The sequence below is a fragment of the Patagioenas fasciata genome, chromosome W (assembly GCF_037038585.1).
Source record: "Patagioenas fasciata isolate bPatFas1 chromosome W, bPatFas1.hap1, whole genome shotgun sequence".
Lineage (NCBI taxonomy): Eukaryota > Metazoa > Chordata > Aves > Columbiformes > Columbidae > Patagioenas > Patagioenas fasciata.
The window spans coordinates 45245177-45265353 of NC_092559.1; the positions used below are offsets into that span (position 1 = coordinate 45245177).

At 42.1% G+C, this 20177-nt stretch overlaps 1 protein-coding gene across 2 annotated transcripts in view; it reads left to right on the forward strand.

The window, feature by feature from the left end:
* Window positions 1-20177, forward strand: part of LOC136114641 (5'-AMP-activated protein kinase catalytic subunit alpha-1-like) — a 78083-nt gene that overhangs the window by 13883 nt on the left and 44023 nt on the right. The window contains exons 2-4 of one of the 2 annotated variants that reach the window (XM_065860066.1): window positions 4610-4751; window positions 15628-15721; window positions 16655-16799. In XM_065860066.1, the coding sequence (XP_065716138.1) occupies window positions 4610-4751; window positions 15628-15721; window positions 16655-16799 (381 nt within the window). Of the gene's footprint in view, window positions 1-4609; window positions 4752-15627; window positions 15722-16654; window positions 16800-20177 lie in introns of those variants that run through there. The other variant, XM_065860067.1, reaches the window with a different exon arrangement.

Below are 20177 nucleotides of genomic sequence, written 5' to 3' on the forward strand. Positions count from 1 at the left end.
TTTGAGCCTCTGCAGGGAGAATGAAACAAGTTAAAAAGCTAAGTCACAGGTTGGGACATGGACCACCCACTCTGTGTGGTAAGTTCTTGTCAATGGTCCACTGACAAAGGCTTTTTTTCTTTTATTAATACAGGAGTCACAGGGTGGAAGCTACCCGCATTAAGACTGCAACTCCGTCCTGTGCCGTTGCAGCCTGAGGTAGCAACTTGCATTAGGATCTGGCAGTCCGCTCCCATGCTGCTACAGCATGAAGAAGCTTCTAGTTTTAGGACTTCATAGCTCGCTCCCGTGCCACTGCAGCTCAAGGAAGGTGCTCACATTAGGACCTTGCAGTTTGCTCCTTCGTGGCTGCAGCCTAAAGAGGGTGTTTGCATTAGGACCTTGCAGCTTGCTCCTGCATTGCTTCTATCCAAAACAACTTGTACTCCACAATACCCCCTGCTGAGTGCACCAAAACAGGGCATTATGGAGGTTGTTAATGATCTTGAAAAAGACATAATCAGCTGCACTCATTCTCCCTATAATTCTCTGATTTGACCAGTTTGCAAGCCCAATGGGTGGTGGCGCTTAACCTATCAGTTGTTGAAAACCGAATAGTAACACCCCACCCCTAACGGCCGCCATCCCAAACATAACTTCAGTGGTTACTGTGACACAAGCAGCATGACAGGAAATGGGACTGAACCTTGCAGCATGTGGAGGCCCTTAATGTTCTTAAATATTAACTTAAAATCTGTCAGAAGCTGGGACTGCTGCACCCACAAGATCTGTTAAAGGTGGAATGAGGGTTCACTGCGTGTGCTTCCTATTGTGGCAAATTTCAAAAGGGACCACAAGGGCCAGCCAGACCCTTTGTTATACCAAACAGTGTGAGTGGTTCAGTGTTTTATCCACCTCTGAGAATATTCAAAGTGATAATGGAACATGCTTTACGGCCACAGTGGTTCAGGATGGAGTTTGAGGGGAAGGTATTAAGTGGGCGTTCCATACACCATATTAACTTGTCCTGGTTTTGTTAAAAAACAAATTTCTCTTTTAGTGAATTTGCCTGTCAGTTAAAGCCTTCATATTAGCTGCATTTTCCTGGAGAACCAGACACATGTTTTGGTAAACATAGCAATGGAATGCGAAGTTATTGATAAGCACGGATGGACATCTCGGGAGAGGGGCAAGGAGAAACAGGCGACCAAAAAACTGACCAACAGAATATAACATTCTGTTCACCTGAATACTCCGTATAAAAGTGGGAGATCACGAGGACCTTGTCCCTTTTTTCCCTTTTCCTTACGGCTGACATTAGAAGAGGACCTTGCTAGTTGTCCCTGCAAACTGAGGCCTAGAGAGAGACTGAATTCCAGCTCCAGTTGCCTGCAGAGTCCAATCCAGGACATCGGGTGCCGGCTCTGCAGTTGCTGAGACTTTCAAGATTGGTTTTGTATATTTTGTATTATTTTCTCAATTCTTATAAGTAGCATTAGTAAAACATTTTTAATTTTTTCCAACTCTCCTCTCTCTGTCCTTCTTTCCCTCCCGATCACCTGTCCTTAGTGGGAAGGGGGGAGAGGGAGGGGCAAAAGGGGGAAGGGGGGGGGAGAGGAGAGAGGGTTCACCATACATCTGCCAGGGTTTTATTGTCACCCCGCAATCATAAACGCTTGACAATGAGTTATCCATTAGATTAACCATAAAAAAATACACTTATTTTAATAATATAACCTCAGTCTAGTATAACTCGTTTTTTGAAAAAACATTTTCGATTTGTATACCCCAGTATTTCAACAGTTCTCACAAACAACACAGCAGGAACAGTTTAAGATAATGCAGAGTTTTTTCACTTGCAATGAATGGCATCAAGGGAAAGTTTAATTTCTGCTTTTCCTCCCAATCGCCTGTCCTGGGCGGGGGGGCGAAGGGGGAAGTGGGGAGGAGAGGAGGTTAGCAGTACATCTGCCAGGGTTTTATTGTCATCCCGCAATCAAAACCTGGACAGATAATTGGCGCCCAACGTGGGGCGAGAGAAAGGGGTAAATTTGGAGATTTTTTGCTTTGCTACTACTCTGATGTACCTTTCAATTTTCTTGGCACAGTGCCAATGGGAATCGTGGAATGGAATAATGGTCTGATTAAAAAGCATACTCCTACATTTATACAGTCCTAAAATTACATTTGGCTCTTTGAAGGCAACCGCAAGGTTGATGTGGCACCTGGTAAAAATGAGTTTGACACCCCTGGTCTAGAACTTGCGATGAGTGTTGTCATTGCTGAATGAGGGGATGAGTTCTTTCACCTTGTAGGTGGAGCATTTCTGTATTCTGAGGTACAAGACATCTCACCACTGCATCATGATGGTTCAGGGTCTTGGATGATCCACTTTATTATTTCCCTACAGGAGTTTAGACAAACTGCTTTATTTTACACAGTGACCATCTTTTTGTTGTAAGAGTAATCACTCAGAGATACTTTTCATTGTTTCTCTACTAAGAATTTCTTTTCACTTGAGTTGGTTTTTTTAGCTTAATATAGAGGCAAGAGGCAGCAGAAAAGTCTTGTGTTGGGAAAGATATTTACAGATTGATAGGTGTTTGCTAATCCTGTCAAAATTATCTGTTGAATGCAGAAAAAAAAATTGTGGATCGTTTCTGTTTATCATAGCTTCCCATGGATATATTTAAATAAAGCTTGAAACCTGAGGCTTAGTTAATTTTCAAGTGAGGAGAGGTACCCAGATGAATGAGTACTGTGTTCAGCAGATGTCTGTTACCAATGTCCATTCAAGTGGACAAGGATGAACCATGTACGTATCCCTGGAACCTGCTTTGTCTTCAGAAGGTAGGATTCTGGGTGGTGGATGAAAGTGATGTAGTTATGATATTAATAGTTTTAAATCACCGCTTGCAGAAATCAATGCAGATAGCAAAGCCTTCTAGTAGAAGAGATACCTTTTGTGGCTTATCTGTGATCCAATGTTGGGTTTAAGAAAAATATTCTTAGCAAATCTGTTGCAGCTACTTACAATAACACTTGCAAATTTAAGAGGGTTAAATGTCTAGGAAATGTTTTATATTTTCAGGTTCTCCTGTTCATAGAAAAAATGAAACTTGCCCACTCTCAAAGGTAGAGAGACCCTGCAGAGGGATCTAGGCAAATTGGAGAAGTGGGCAATCACCAACTGAATGAAGTTCAACAAGGGCGAGTGCCAGATTTTGCACCTGGGATACGGCAACCTTGACTGTACATACAGCCTGGGGAATGAGATGCTGGAAAGCAGCTCTGCGGAGAGGGATCTTGGGGTTCTGGTCAACGGCAAGTTGAACATGGGCCAACTGTGTCCTGGCGTGCATCAAGCACAACATTGCTAGCCAGTCGAGGGAGGTGATTGTCCTGCTCTGCACTGGTGTGGCCTCACCTGGAGTACTGTGTACAGTTCTGGGCACCACAGTATAAGAAGGTTATAAAGCTACTAGAGAGTGTCCAGAAGAGGGCCACAAAGTTGGTGAAGGGATGAGGAGTGGCTAAAATCACTCGGTCTGTTAAGCTTGGAGGGGACTGATGGGAGACCTCATTGTAACCTACAGTTTCCTCGCAAGGGGAGGAGGAAGGATAGGTGCTGATCTCTGGTGACCAATAATAGAACCTGAGGGAATGGCAGGAAGATGTGCCAGGGGAGGTTTAGATTGGACATTAGGAAAAGGTTCTTCACCCAGACGGTGGTGGAGCACTGAAACAGGCTCCCCAGGGAGGTAGTCACGGCTCCAAGCCTGACAGTATTCAAGAAGAGACTGGACAACGCCCTCAGACACATGGTGTGAACTGTGGGGATGTCATATGCAGGGACAGGAGTTTGGCTTGATGATCCTGGTGGGTCCCTTCCAACTCAGGACATTCTATGATTCTAGTAAAGAAACTGAGGAATGTATGAGATTGCATGTTTACATTGCTTTTCATAGTCACTACTGGATTTTATTTTGTACATTTCATATAATTTTTGCCCCTTTGTGTAATAAAGTCCTGATGTTTACTGCACAGATTGTGGAGCTTATATAGGGTCAGACTGCTCCAAGGACAGATAAATAGTTACTTTTCAAGTGAACTGATCAGATACTCTTAGCACTAATTCAGAGTAATTGCTGAAATGAGCTTCTTGGGAGAAGGCTACCAGTGATGTCTTCAGTAAGAGCATTGTTGTAGTAAGAGCTGTGGGAGAGCATGTCTGAGTTGGGTTACCAAGTGAGCCAAAAGCTTGGAGTGACATGTACAGGGAAAGAAAATGGTCTCCCTAATTAGAAAGGATGGCAGTGTTTTGGGATGCAAAATGTTTTGTTTGCAATAGTGCAAAAATGTAGTCATGTGGCAAGACTTATAAGTGTTAGGTTTAAGGTTTGTTCCTACATATCCAGTTCATCTTCTAATGATAGGATTGTGGGAGGAATTGGAGTAGGGCAGAAGAAATAATGTGTCATCTGGTTTTCAACCTCCCCAATGATAATGGGCACATGTGGAATGCTTACATCTTAGCTGTTGTATTTCTTGGCTATAGTTGAAATGGTCTGATTAATGTATTTATGGAGCAATTGGGAACTCTGACTAAATACTTCCTTGTTCCTTGCAGTTGGCAAACATGAGTTAACTGGGCATAAAGTTGCAGTGAAGATCCTGAATCGACAGAAGATTCGCAGCCTCGATGTTGTAGGAAAAATCCGCAGGGAGATACAGAACCTCAAACTCTTCAGACATCCTCATATAATTAAGCTGTAAGTTTTACTTGCTATAATCACATCTATTTAAGCAGTAATCTGTTGGTCTCACTGATCTGAAACCTGTTTAAAGTGCAATACTATTAGCAGTATATTGTTAGGAAAGTAACCAGTTTCCAAGTATGCAACCATTTTCAGTGTACTCCATAATGCATTTTCACAAAACTGATCATCTCTGCAGGGCGGAGAGCTTCCATTAGATCTTTACTTACAAATTCTTTGGGCATGTTTTGTAAAACTGATTCTGTTACTAACATTTCCCCCCTTTGAAAATGGTTTTCTATTCTTAGACAATGCATTTTCACCTCAATAAATTTCTTCAATTATTGATTCATTTCACAGAATCACAGAATCGACTGGGTTGGAAAAGACCTCAGAGATCATCGAGTCCAACCCTTGGTCCAACTCTAGTCCGTTTACTAGATCATGGCACTAAGTGCCACGTCCAATCTCAGTTTAAAAACCTCCAGGGATGGCAAGTCCACCACCTCCCTGGGCAGGCCATTCCAATGCCTGACCACTCTCTCTGTAAAGAATTTCTTTCTAATATCCAGCCTAAATTTCCCCTGGCAGAGTTTAAGCCCATGCCCCCTTGTCCTATTGCTAACTGCTTGGGAGAAGAGACCAATCCCCACCTGGCTATAACTTCCCTTCAGGTAGTTATAGAGAGTGATGAGGTCACCTCTAAGCCTCCTCTTCTCCAGACTAAACAACCCCAGCTCCCTCAGCCTCTCCCCATAGGTCTTATGTTCAAGTCCCTTCACCAGTCATGTTGCTCTTCTCTGGACCCGCTCCAGCACTTCAATATCTTTCCTGAACTGAGGGGCCCAGAACTGAACACAATACTCCAGGTGTGGCCTCACCAATGCAGAGTACAGGGGAAGGATCACTTCCCTTGTCCTGCTGACCACGCTATTTTTGATACAGGACAGGATACCATTGGCCTTCTTGGCCACCTGGGCACACTGTTGGCTCATATTGAGCTTCCTGTCAATTAGTACCCCCAGGTCCCTTTCTGCCTGGCTGCTCTCCAGCCACTCTGTGCCCAGCCTGTAGCGCTGCAGGGGGTTGTTGTGGCCAAAGTGCAGCACCCGGCACTTGGCCTTGTTGAACTTCATCCCATTGGAATCAACCCATTTTTCCAGTCTATCCAGATCCTTCTGCAGAGCCCTCCTGCCTTCTAGCAGGTCAACACTCCCTCCCAACTTGGTGTCATCAGCAAATTTGCTTCTTGGCAGCAAGGGTAGTGTCCCCACCTTTCCTATTTTTGCCGTTAGCGTGGCGACTTCTTATCGTTTCCCAACTCTTGACCTTCACTTCCCAGGAACAACAGGAGCAACACGGAATTTGATTTCTCTTTCTACACTCTGTTCTTCTCATCACTGGTGGACTCTCTAAATTCCCATTCACCCCTTCAGTAAATACCTCTCACTGTTCTTCGCTATTCTTTTTCTGTCACTGGAAGAACAACTAGAATCCTCAACCTAGCTCTGGTTTCCTTATCTTCTATTCTTAGACATTTACCACACAATCCTGTTGGTAAGTTCCCTTTGTGGATATGCTTATATCACAGTCCATTTACAACCTAAACATCGAATATAAAAAGAGAATTACATATACAACTTGGTTCAACACATTTAACTATTAAAACATACTAATTTTCATTTATACTGGGCATTCATATTAACAATACTGATAGTAGTTACATCACCGATCCTGTGTCAATTTCAATTTCAATTCCCCCGGTTCTTGAGTTACTTTCCAGGTTCTTTTGTCCATCAGTGATCCTTTAACTCAAGAGACGTGTGTCCATCCTTTCTCTGCAGTCCAAACAGCTGTTTCTGTAGTTAACAAAACAAGAAAAAGGCCCCTCCCATCATGGGGTTGGAGTTTCTTCTTTCCAGGTTTTAATTAGTGTTACCCCCATATCTACCAAAAATTCTACTTGTTTTGTTCTTTTGGGTTTCTTCTTACTAATGCGGTGAGCACCACCCAGGCTGGTCACCTAGAAAGACTAAAAGGTGATTGTGAAAAATATAGTTTTCCAGGTTGCACCTGGGTTACCCTCCATGGTGTTTCACAGGCTTTCTTCACTCTAGAATGATGAATCCAGGCATTCTGTTCTCTAATATTGGTGGCAGTGAAGGATATCAGGAGGTCTTGAAACAGACCTTCCTATTATGGTTCCAAAGTTCTCTGCAAGAGACTTGACATACACATAACTAAAATGTGGCCCTCTGTCAGAGGATATAACAGTTGGAACTCCAAACCTTGGTGTTATTTCATGTATCAATGTTCTAGTCATCTCCTAAACTTTTGCTGTCCTGGTAGGGAATGCTTCTGGCCAACCTGAAAAAACATCAGTTAATACCAACAAATATCAGTACCCCCCTTTTCCTGGGAGTTCTGAAAACTCAATTTGCCATTGTGGTCCAGGCCCCTTCCCCTTCCCCATTTGACCCATTTGTAGCTTGGGCATATTTTTGGGATTAGTCTGGAGGCAAAGATCACACTGCTGTCACCTGTTTTACAGTGATATACAAATTTCTAGCTCCTGTTTTCCTAATCAAATGTTTGCATAGTGGTTCTACTCCCCAAAATCCTTTCCTATGTTCTTCCCTTACTAAAGGCCAAACGAGATGAAAGGGGACAATAAGTTTTCCCTGGAGGGGTGTGAACCCACCCTTCCTTATTATATGATTCCTCTAAATCTATGATGAGTTTTGATTCTCTTTAGTATACTCTGGCTTACCTTTTAAAGAGACCTGCCCACCAAGGACCAGAGCACTTTCTTTTTTTACCTTTTGCTTAGCCGTTTGTTTTACCTCTCTGTCCGCCAGCCTTTTCTGATTCCGAGCTCACTTTCTGGTGTGCCTTAATATGCATGATTGCCATTTTCTTAGGAAGTTGAACTGCTTCCGGTAGTTTCAGTATATCCTCCACACGTTTAATATATATTTGCCTTGAGAGTTCAAAAGTCCCTTTCCAAATTGCTCTGTGCACATGCACAACCCTCATGGTTAGCTGCTTCCGTTTTCAGAGTTTTCAATAGGAATGTCTTTTAGATTTAGTCGATTGTATTATGTTGCTTCGATTGGTCTCCAGGCAGTCATGATGAACTGGTTCTCCAAAGTTACCACTGAGGAAAGAAGATCTGGGAGTCCTAGAGCAGGGGCTGACATCAAAGCCTTTTTAAGTTCTTTAAAGGCTCGTGTGGCTTCTTTATTCCATTGCAGCTGTTTCTGGTCCATAGGGTCCAAGTCATGCACGTCTCCTTGATTCTAGTAGCGATTAAAACGTCATCCACATATTGTAGCATCTGTCCCTCATCAGACAAGGCTTCCCAGGATTCAAAATCTTTAGCAAGCTGATTTCCAAATATTGTCGGGCTATTCGTGAATCTTTGTGGCAACACTGTCCATGTGAGCTGGGTTTTACATTTATTTTTAGGGTTTTCTCATTCAAATGCACATATTGTCTGACTAGCTTCATGGAGAGGGAGGCAAAAGAAAGCATCTTTTAAATCTAAAACGATAAACCAAGTCAAATTAGGTGTTAATATTGTCAGAAGGGTGTATGGGTCTGCTACCACTGGGTAGAGGTCCTCAACTATTTTGTTTATAGCTCATAAGTCCTGAACCACCCAATATGACCCATCTGGCTTGCGGACAGGCAACATGGGGTGTTATAACTGGACTCACATTCCTTTAATAACCCTGTTTGCAGGAATTTCTCTATTACTGGCCAAATTCCTACATCTGAACCTGGGTCAGAAGGTGTCTATCTGAGGGGAAATCTGCCTACTCTGTGCGTGTTACACACGACCAGCCCAGCAGGAACGGGCCAGGCGGCGACTGCCCCCCGCCCCGCTTCATTCCCCGCGGGCGGCGAGCCCGGAGGAGAGGAGCTGCAGCAGCCACCACTCTCCTCTTTGCTTTAACAGGCTAAGAGGCAGTCAGCTTTTCACCTTTTTTTTTTTTTTTTCTCTCACCGCAGCTTATCGAGGGGGAGCTGCTGGGCATAGGCTTGGGCTCCTCTTCCCCTTTTTCTCTCTTCGTTTAATTCCTGCAACTATAAACTTTATATGCAATTTCAATTAGCTGAGCAATAGTTACATCCCTCAGCTCCTACCTTTTGTAATTTCTTACAGATGTCAATAAACAGCATATTAAACATCAATCCCTTACATTAATTTTAGATCCAAATCAGTCTAACCACAGAACAACACTAACTGCATTACAGCTAACTCAGAATTTCACATTCAAATCGCTTCCCCCACTAATTTACCCTCATGTGTAGAGATGCATCTTAAGGGGGAGCAAGGTGGTACTTTAGTAATGGAACCGGTTCTCATTTTGTCATTATCTCCCCAAACAAATTCTTTTGGTACCAAATATAAACATACAAACTAAAATACTGAGCTCAGACACGCAAACCAAATACCAAGTTCAAATATGTGAACAGATCACAATTATACTTCTTCAAGCCAATATCTCAGTTTTAGCATTGCACCTTTGAACCGCTCTCTGCTCAGCCAGGTGGAGGCACCGCTGGGTCTCCCTGACAAAACAGGTCAGTGCGCGCTGGAGCCCCATCAGCACCCGGCTCCCCCCCGCTGCTGCAGCAAGCTGGACTGGGTAAGGCTTTTATTAGTGTCTCATCTGGTGTGCTACAACTGTATCCCAAAACCAGGATTCTTTATCCGATGCACATACAAAAGGGCCAAATATAGTACACCAAGATGAGACACAGCCTATCACAGAGTTGCACAAGTCTGGATGCTGGAATAAAGCTAGCATGCTAGAAAGAAAAGTAACGTCTGTCACACACAAAACTTCATCCCATTTACTTTCCCTCTGACAAAATATCATTAATTGCTGGGGCCACCAGTGGGTACGATATTCGATTAACTTCTTTTTATGCATTGATTGTCCAAATCCAGCCTCCTTCCAATGTTTCAATAAGCAATCTAATGGTGACATCTTTGTATCGCACATACCAACACAGAAAGATAACACACAGATAACTTTACCAGAACAACAGTAAATACAGATAAAATCACCAGAACTACAGACCAGGTGCTGAGCCTGCAGCACAAAGAACCAGACCAGATACCGAACCTGCAGAGGTTTCCCTCTGTCTGACGGACGGCCGCCTAGGCGTTACCCCGGGAGCTCCCTGCCCAACTGAGCGTGGCTTTCGCCACGTCTGACCGGCAGGCTACCAGACCAGATGAGTACCCAGTAATCCAGATAAAGCACCTTCTTACCAGTCAGAGGTCCGTTGTGAGCAGCGGAGGGTCGGTCGCGTCCGATGCGCTCCCCAAGAATACCTCGGTGCTAGCCGGAGCAGGATCAAGACGCGATCCGCCTCAGCAGTGCCCATGAAGTCCCATCTGGGTCGCCAAAATGTTAGCAATCAAGACACATAACCACAGGCGTAGTTATATGCGGTGCTTTATTCCAGCACTGGGAAACCAGGGGTTCGCACCCAAATCTGACTCCAACGATCAGTTTAAGTTACACAGTATTTATACAGTCTGTTCACATACATATTCATATATTCATTAGGATACGTAACAGTTACTCAACATCAATTGCAACATCTTGGAACTACTTTGATCATGCGCAGTGTCCTCTAGTGGTCTTTTAGGTGGTCTTCGGGATGAAGTAAGTAGTCTTCATCGCTTCTGTCCTTTTCACCTTTGGGTACTGCACATGTGTACTACTTCTATAGTTAGATAACTGCTGACTTGCTCAATCTCCAGAGATACTGTATATACTTCTTCTCATTCTAAGCATATTTGGGCTAAGATAAAAGCTAGGTTGATAAGATAAGAGTATACTCGAATCCCTTATTAGGTAAAACACGATATGCTTGAACATCCTTTCAGGGACAGTTTACAAAACTGATTCATCCTTTCGGGAACATTTTGTAAAACTGATTCTGTTACTAACAGGCAGTTATATGAAAGGTAGTGGCATGATGGATACTTACAGTAACATCCATTTTGTTTTTTTTTTTTTCTGGTTATATTTGATCTTTGTTTCTGCTTAGAAACTAAGTTAAGAACAAGACCGTAAAGAGCATTTCCATAGTAAGAATATTGTGTTTTCTTTACTCAAAACAGGTCACTAATCAACACATCCCTCAAAACTATGTTTTCCCAGTGTAGATATTGCTCTGCAGGTCTGTTAAGTGTCATCTGATATTTCAGAGTTCTTCCGTATATTAGGTTGGTGCAAAAGTAATTACAGTTTTTGCATTGTTGAAATTTGCCGTTTGATATTGGAATGCATTCTTAAATGTGGTTCTGCTATACATCATTTTAATGCGCTTTTCTCTCTTTATTTCTTTTTGCTACTGACTTATTACTTGCTGTATATATTTATTTTAGACTATGGAAATGATGTTAGACAAAAAACAAATCTGAGTGATTCTCTTATTCGAGTTCATAATGGGTTGTAAAGCAGCAAACTCGCAATATCAGCAACATATTTGGCCCAAGAACTGATAATGAACGTACAGTGCAATGATGGTTCAGGATGCTTCACAAAGGAGACGAGAGCCTTGAAGATAAGGAGCATAGTGGCCAGCCATCGGAAGTTGACAACAACCAATTGAGAGCAATCATCGAAGCTGATCCTCTTAAAATTACATGAGAAGATGCCAAAGAACTCAGCATCAACAACTCTACAGACATTCGGCATTTGAGGCAAATTGGAAAGGTGAAAAAGCTTGATAAGTGGATGCCTCATGAGCTGACTGAAAATCTGAAAAATCGTCATTTTGAAGAGTCGTCTTATTCTACGCAACAACAGCAAACCATTTCTCCATCAGATTGTGATGTGCAATGAAAAGTGGATTTTATAGGACAACCAGCAACAACCAACTCAGTGGTTGGACAAGAAGAACCTCCAAAGCACTTCCTAAAGCCAAACTTGCACCCAAAGAAGATCACTGTCACTGGTAGTCTGCTGCCGGTCTGATCCACTGCAGTTTTCAGAATCCCTGCGAAACCATTCCATGTGAGAAGGATGCTCAGCAAATCGATGAGATGCACTGCAAACTGCAACGCCTGCAGCAGGCATTGGTCGACAGAAAAGGCCCAGTTCTACTCTACAACAACGCCCAACTGCGTGTCACACAACCAATGCAAGTTGAATGAATTGGGCTACGAAGTTTTGCCTCATCCGCCATATTCACCTGATCTCTCGCCAATTGATTACCACTTCTTCAAGCATCTCGACAACTTTCTGCAGGGAAAATGCTTCCACAACCAGCAGGATGCAGAAGATGCTTTCCAGGAGTTCGTAAAATCCCAGAGCACGTATTTTTACTCTACAGAAATAAACAAACTTATTTCTCATTGGCAAAACTATGTTGATTGTAATGGTTCCTACTTTGATTAATAAAGATGTGTTTGAGCCTAGTTATAATGATTTAAAATTCAGTCCAAAACTGCTATTGCTTGTGCACCAACCTAATAGCTTCTACCACTTGTCAAAATAAATGCGATATTTACAGTGTGCCTGTTTACATCTGTTTGATCAATAGTTCATCAACAGAGTGCAGAGTATAGTTAAATATGTTCCAGAGTAGACCCTTTATTTCTGATCTGAGGAAATAAATTACTACTACTGTTGACTTTTTAACTTCTGTTTCCTATAAAGTGAACCTGCACATCTAGCAGGGCCCATCTAGAATGGGGGTGACTTTCACTATTAATCATGGTGTTGAATTTTAGTTTTTTTCTTGGCAGAGTCTTTTCTTAAGACCATGCTGCAACTGATAGGTGCTGTCCCTGTACCCTCCTTTCACTTGGCAAGAGCACTTATACTGGAGCTAGATCAGATTGTGTCACATCACAGTATTATAGAGTAGTGTGGTTGGAAGGGACCTTCAAAGCTCATGTAGTCCAACCCCCCTGCAATGAGCAGGGATGTCTTCAAATCGATCAGGTTGCTCAGAGCCCTGTCCAACCTGAGCTTGAATGTTTCCAGGGATGGGGCATCTACCACATCTCTGGGCAACCTGTTCTAGTATTTTACCACCATCACTGTAAAAAAATTTCCTCGTGTCTAGTCTCAATCTCCTCTCTTTTAGTTAAAAATTGCTATACCTTGTTCTGTCATAACAGTCCTTACTAAAAAGTCTGTCCCCATCTTTCTTATAGGCCCCTTTTAAATAATGAAAGCCTGCAATAAGGTCTTCTCAGAGCCTTCTCCAGGCTGAACAACACCATCTCAGCCTTTGCTCATAGCAGAGGTGTTCCATGTCTGATCATTTTTGTGGCCTTTCTCTGGGCCCTCTCCAGCAGGTCCATGTGTTTCCTGTACTCAGGACTCCAGGTGGGGTCTCAACAGAGCAGAGTAGAGGAGCTGAAGCACCTCCCTTGACCTGCTGACCACGCTTCTTGTTATGAAGTCCAGGATGTGGTTGGCCTTCTGGGCTGTGAGCACACATTGGTGGCTCATGTCCAGCATTTCATTTACCGGTACCCCCAAGTCCTTCTCAGCAGGGCTGCTCTTAATCCCTTCATCCCCCAACCTGTATTGATGCTAGGGGTTGACCCAACCCAGGTGCAGGACCTTGCACTTGGCCTTGTTGAATCTCATGAGTTTTGTATGGGCCCACTTCTCGAGCTTGTCCAGGTCCCTCTATATGGTATCCCATCCCTTGAGTGTGTCAACTGTACCACTCAGCTTGGTGTCATCTGCAAATTTGCTGAGGGTGTGCTCAGTCCCACTGTCTATGTTATTGATGAACATATTAAACAGTACTGGTCCCAATATGGATGCCTGAGAGACACCACTCGTCACTGATCTCCATCTGGACTTTGAGCCGTTGACCACTACCCTCTGGATGTGACAATCCAACCAGTTCCTAATCCACTGAACAGTCCACCCATCAAATCCGTATCTCTCAAATTTAAAGAGAAGGATATTGTGGGGAATCATGTCAGAGGCCTTACAGAAGTTGTGATGACATCCATAGCTCTTCCTTTGTCCACTGATGTAGTCAAATCCATTGTAGAAAGTCACTAGGTTGGTCAGACAGGACTTGCCCTTGGTGAAGCCATGCTGATTGTCTCAAATCACCTCCCTGTCCTCCATGTGCTTTAGCATATCTTGTTGGAGGATCTGTTCCATCATCTTCCCATGGATGGATGTGAGGCTGACAGGTGAATAGTTCCCAGGGTCCTCCTTTCTACCCTTTTTAAAAATGGGTGAGATGTTTCCCTTTTTCCAGTCACCATGGACTTCACCTGACTGCCATGACTTCTCAAATATCATGGAGACCACCTTGGCAACTGCATCAGCCAATTCCCTCAGGACTCTGGGATGCATCTCATCAGGTCCCATAGATTTATGTATGTTCAGGTTCCTCAGGTGGTCACAAACCTGATCTTCTCTTGCAGTGGGAGGGAATTTGTTCCCCCAGTCACTGTCTTGTAGTTCATCCACTCAAGAGATGTGAGAAGAGAACTTGCTAGAGAAGACTGAGGCAAAAAAGTTGTTGAGTACCTCAGCCTTCTCCTCGTCCGTTGTTATCAGTTTACCAGTTGTGTTCATTAGTGGGGGTACACTTTCTTTGACCTTCCTTTTCTGGTTGACATACCTGTAGAAACCCTTGTTATTCTTTGCGTCCCTTGCCAAGTTCAGCTCCAGCTGTGCCTTGGCCTTCCTGACCCCATCCCTACACAACTGGGCAGCATCCCTATATTCTTCCCAGGTTACCTGTGCCTGCTTGCACTGCCTGTGCATTTCTTTCTTGCCCTTTAGTTTGATCAGCAGATCTTGACTCAGCCATGCTGTCCTCTTGCCTTCCTTACCCAGTTTCTTACACCTGGTGATCAAGAGTTCTTGTGCTCTATGGAAAGTGTCCTTAAAAATCTGCCGGCTGTGTTCCGTTCCCTTGTTGCTGAGTGCAGCTTCCCAGGGGTTCCTGTTGTCTAACTCCTTGAAGATCTGGAAGTTGGCTTTCCTGAAATCCAGGATCCTGACTTTACTCTTTGCCTGTCCCACATGACCCAGGACTGTGAACTCCACCAGTGCATGATCACTGCAGCTCAGGCTGCCTCCAATGTTCCCTTCACCAATTAGCTCACTTGCATTGGTGACCATCAGGTCCAGTATCGCATACCCCCTGGTAAGGCTGTCTGTCACCTGGCTGAGGAAGTTATCCACAGTGCACTCCAGGAATCTCCTGGACTGCCTACAACTCACCATGCTACTTTTCCAGCAGATGTTGGGGTGGTTGAAGTCTCTCAGCAGGACAAGAGCTTGTGAGCGCAGTACCTCCTGTAGCTGGAGTAAGGAGGCTTCATCAATAGTTTCCCTCTGATTGGGTAGCCTGTAGTAGGCACTGATCACAAGGTTTCCTTTGTTGCCTCTATTTCTGATTCTTATCCATAATCTTTCAAGCTGCTCCTGGCTGTTCTTCAGAGACAGCTCTTCACACTCTGTTCCTCTGGATGTAGAGGGCAACTCCTCCACCCTTCCTTTCTCACCTGTGCCTTCTGAACAGCCTGTAACCATCGATAGCCACAGTCCAGTCATGGGATCTGTCCCACCAAGTTAAATGGCTTAATAGAAATAATTTGGAATTGGAATAGTCATCTGAAAGTACAAAAACTGATCTTCCTATTGGGAAATATAAATTCCCTGCTAGTCTTGGCAATGATGGCATCACATTGTGAAAGTAGAGGAAATAGTTTCTGAAAAATATTATCATTCTAGTAGCTGTAAATTGGCTGATAATTTTTTTAACATATACTTTTATTTGACTCTTTGCACAACTTTGGTTTTAACTAAATATAACTAGCTTCTTTTACTGTGTGCATAGACAAACAGATACCTTCTCTTATCAGGTACCAGGTCATCAGTACACCAAGTGACATTTTCATGGTGATGGAATATGTTTCAGGAGGAGAACTGTTTGATTATATCTGTAAAAATGGAAGGGTAAGAACTCTGTAAATCAATGACTTGCATTCTGTTATTGCTTTTGCATCATTCCTGTGAAATGAAGGTTTGGTTTTATGTATTCAGCATGAATTTTGCAGTTAGCAGTTAAGATATACTTTATGACATTTTGTTTTGAAACAAAAAATTGTTATATGCTAACACATTTTAGATCTTTATGTATTTCTTTGTAGCATTTTTTCCACTCTACTGAAGAACAAATTATACTTATATGTCAATTTACAATTACTGTGTACAAACTGGACGGGTATGTATCGAGTTGGAGTAGCTGAAAACTATTTCTTCAGTATAACCTATTATTGGAAAGTTACTCTTGTGCCCTTATTACCCTTTTCTACTAATAGAATTATTTATGTGAAAGTCCAAAAGTCAATTTTGACAAATCATCTAGATAGTCAGGATACTTTTAGTTAGTTGTTAGACTGAGCAAACTTTGACATGGATTAAGGTGTGTTTATAGGAAATGCCCAGCTAAGTCTGCTGTTTGGGGCTAACCGCGAATAGGAGCATAAGTAGCATCTAAAATGTATCACTTCTGTACTGAATGTCATCAGCTTTTGTCAACTTAAATCTTACACTGTGCTTAAATATCAAAGTTCATTGATATTCTAATTAGACAAAATTAATGTTTGGGTGCTAATATTTCTAATTACTGAGTATATAACATCTGCCTAACCCATTTCAAAAGTGACTGAGAAATTTCAGTGACTCATAAATTGGTGGATATTGTTTTGGTTTAGCCATTTTAGAACTATGAAGCTTTCTGCTACAAGTTCTGATCAGCTGCTGTATAAAGTATCAAAACTATGAATGCTAACTTTAGATCATGGGAAAATTTCCTTAATTCATACAGAGGAAAAACAAGTTATCTTCCACTGTCTCAAAATTGTTTAAAACCTTTGTTTGTCTTAGCTTGATGAGAAGGAAAGTAGACGTTTGTTCCAGCAAATACTTTCTGGTGTGGATTACTGTCACAGGCATATGGTAGTACACAGAGATCTGAAGCCTGAAAATGTGCTGCTTGATGCACACATGAATGCCAAGATAGCTGACTTTGGTAAGCATTGCTATTTTATATCTGATCACATTTCTGGTATTATTTAGATCCTGCTAATTGCTATGGGAAATATTTAATAAAATGCATATACTTGAATATTGTAGTGGTGAGACATAATACAAGAAAACTTAAAGAGTATGAGTATAAAGGAAAATAGTGTTCTTGCACATGTGTAGAATTTGTTTTCCTCTAAAGCTTCCTCTTCAAGTTGGGTATTTTCTGTGACTGGGTGAAATTGTTAACTGCATTGTTTGGTCTTACTTAATATTTTCTCTGAAATGCTAGACTTAGTTCCCCACCTTGCCACTTCAAAATTGACTCTCTTATTGCCTGTTTCTCCATCTGTAAAATGCAGATGCTTAGCTCTCTTGGAAGTACAGTGGAAGGGCGGTTCATCATATTTAAGAACCACATTGCTCTTGTAATGCACTACTCCTCCTATGAAACTACTCTAAATTCACTTTAAAAACTGTAAAGATGTGATTGAAAAAATTTAACTAAAGCATAAAAGTTAAAATAAGAACAGTTAATCTTGCATACTCCTGTGCTTTTTGCTATATAGCTGTCTAACTTATCAGAAAGCTTAATTGTTTATATTAGCTGTTTAACACAGCTGCTGAGAAGACTGGTAGCTAGTTCTTTGAACTATCTGAATCTGGAAACCTGACCATATAAGCATAGTAAGGTATGCTACATCCATACTGCTACATCATCCCTATCTATCTCTTGTAGGCATAATAGATAACACCTGCCCTTGTAAAGCACTTGGAGATCTCCAAAAGATGCTAGGTAATGCTGAGTATTTTAAGTATATCTTAAAATTTTGTGTTCAAGTATGTGGGCGCTAGGATTCATAGTGATTTCTCAAGTGTAGAAATAGAAAATGCTTTGGGTGAAGTGGCTTACCTGGTAAAGAAATGGAGTACAGTAACTTATACAATATCATCCTGTAACTCAAGTATCAGAAAAGCTGTAGCACTCAGTTAATCGTGGCAAGCTTATTAAACAATAACTTAATAAAAGCTTTTGTATATTAGAGTATGAAAGCTAGCCAAGCTGTGTTCTTTTATATTCTCCCCCTCCAAAGGGCATAATTCCTTCTGAGACTGAGTTCTCTGTAGTAATCTTGATTATGCAGCCTCCACTGAGGAAACTAGAAGATCATTTCCACAGCTATTCTAGAAGTGGTAATTCTTCACTAATCATAGGGTATGCTGAGGGCTGGTGAATGAAGATGGCCTAGTTCTAAAGTACACTTCAATCACTAACAGTATCTAAAAGTCAAGCTATACTAACCTGCAGTGATTCAGGAACCAGTTGAAGCAGTGTAGGTGTCTAAATTGTGGCAAAGCTGTGTACACTCCTCAGTTCCCTTATTCTGTGTAACCTCTTAGAGAATTTTAGGCAGTTCTGTGGTAGCATCTTCCACTTCAGCATTTAGAAGCAAATGTGGTTTTTAAGATACTTTCTTGTTAATGACCCAAATCCTATAATGCTATGGTGTTCTCTCCCTTAGAGCAATTTTGTTCTCTATCATGCCTGTGTAATCCAAAATGGACTGTTTTTTTTTTTCTTGAATATATTTTCAAACATTCCTAGGTTGTGTGCAATAATGGATTGATGTTACTCACATTTCTGGTAAACTATTAGGTTGGTGCAAAAGTAATCGTGCTTTTTGCATTTTTGAAATTTGCTGTTTGATATTGGAATACAGTCTTAAATAAATGTGGTTCTGTTATACATAATTTTAATGCACTTTTCTTGTTTTATGTTTTTTTACTACTGTCGCGCGGGAGTAATTTAGGGTTCTGCTTGCTGCAGAACAATGTTTAGATTTGTTAAAGCGAAGCGCGACTTAAAAGAGTTCAGTGGTGGGTTCCACTCTGGGTGGAATATGCCAAGCCGAATGCTGCTTACCTTCTTTCCAGGAGCCTGATACCCGTTCACGAAGCAAACTTTCAGACGTCTTCTCTCTCCAATAACCGTTCACTCTGGAGTCTGTGTCCTGGATCTCTGGAGGCAAACTTTCAGGCGAGGCCTATATGTCACAGTGCAAACTTTCAGGATTCTTCTCTCCCTGATAACCGTTAGCTCTGGAGTCTGTGTTTTAGAACTCCAGGAGCAGAATTTCAGGAGACAAAATTCTCAGAAAAAAAAATTTAACGGAATAGAATATCAGAAGGGCTGGCTCAAGCTGGGTACCTGTGCAGAGGCCCAAGCCGAGCATAGAAAACCATAGACTTTTATATCTTTACAAACCATTCACACCATGATTCAGTCCAATAGCAATATTTCACTTTGAGGTCTTCTTGCTTCTCATTGGATCTTTTTCCCTGATTCCACATGGGCCTTTGTTTTGTTCAGTTGTAGACATCGTTTATTGTCCGTAGCCTTGCGGGTACTGTTTTGTCTGAATAAATCCTTTCTTCTCAGCAAAGTGCAAAATAGGCCTTATCTTGTGTTTGGTGTAGTTTGTAGTTGCTTTTGGTAAATATGAGCAGAACTTTACAGCTTAAAATTTTAGCAAATCCAGCTTACCAAATAACATGAATCAAAGAGTATGTTAAAAATCATGCAACCTTATATCTCTAAATAATCCATTACATTTGGTGTGCATCTACTTAAGCTAAATGATTAATATTGAACTTGAGTTGGGCTCATCCACTGACCCGTGAGTAGTAAAACCATCGCCATACAGCTCACTTTTTTAGCAGGGAGAGCTCAAAGTGGGCTCATCCAGGCTGTTGTATTTATAGAATGAAGTGGTTGATTCATAGTCAAAGTGCATACAGTAGGAAAAGTATGCACGAGACTCCCTGCACTCACAAGTTACCGACGTTCAGTGTGCCATTCTGCTTCCTTGTGGGTCTCCTGGAAGGACGACTTGGCCTTGCTATGGCTCAGACCCTTCCCTCCTCTGGAGCCTGGACCAAACTGCCGCTGGTTTGGCTGGGGGGGTATCGAGTGCGTCTGCCACAGCTACTGACTTATTACTTGCTGTTTATTTTATATTTATTTTAGACTATGGAAATGATGTTAGACAAAAAGCAATTTTGAGAAATTTTCTTATTAAAGTTCAAAATGGGTCTTAATGCAACTGAGACAACTTGCAATATCAACAACACATTCGGCCCAGGAACTGCTAATGATCGTACAGTGCAGCGGTGGTTGAAGAAGTTTCACAAAGGAGACGAGAGCCTTGAAGATGAGGAGGATAGTGACCGGCCATTGGAAGTTGACAACAACCAATTGAGAGCAATCATCGGAGCTGATCCTCTTACAGCTACATGAGAAGATGCCGAAGAACTCAACATGAAACACTCTACAGACGTTCGGCATTTGAGGCAAATTGGAAAGGTGAAAAAACTTGATAAGTGG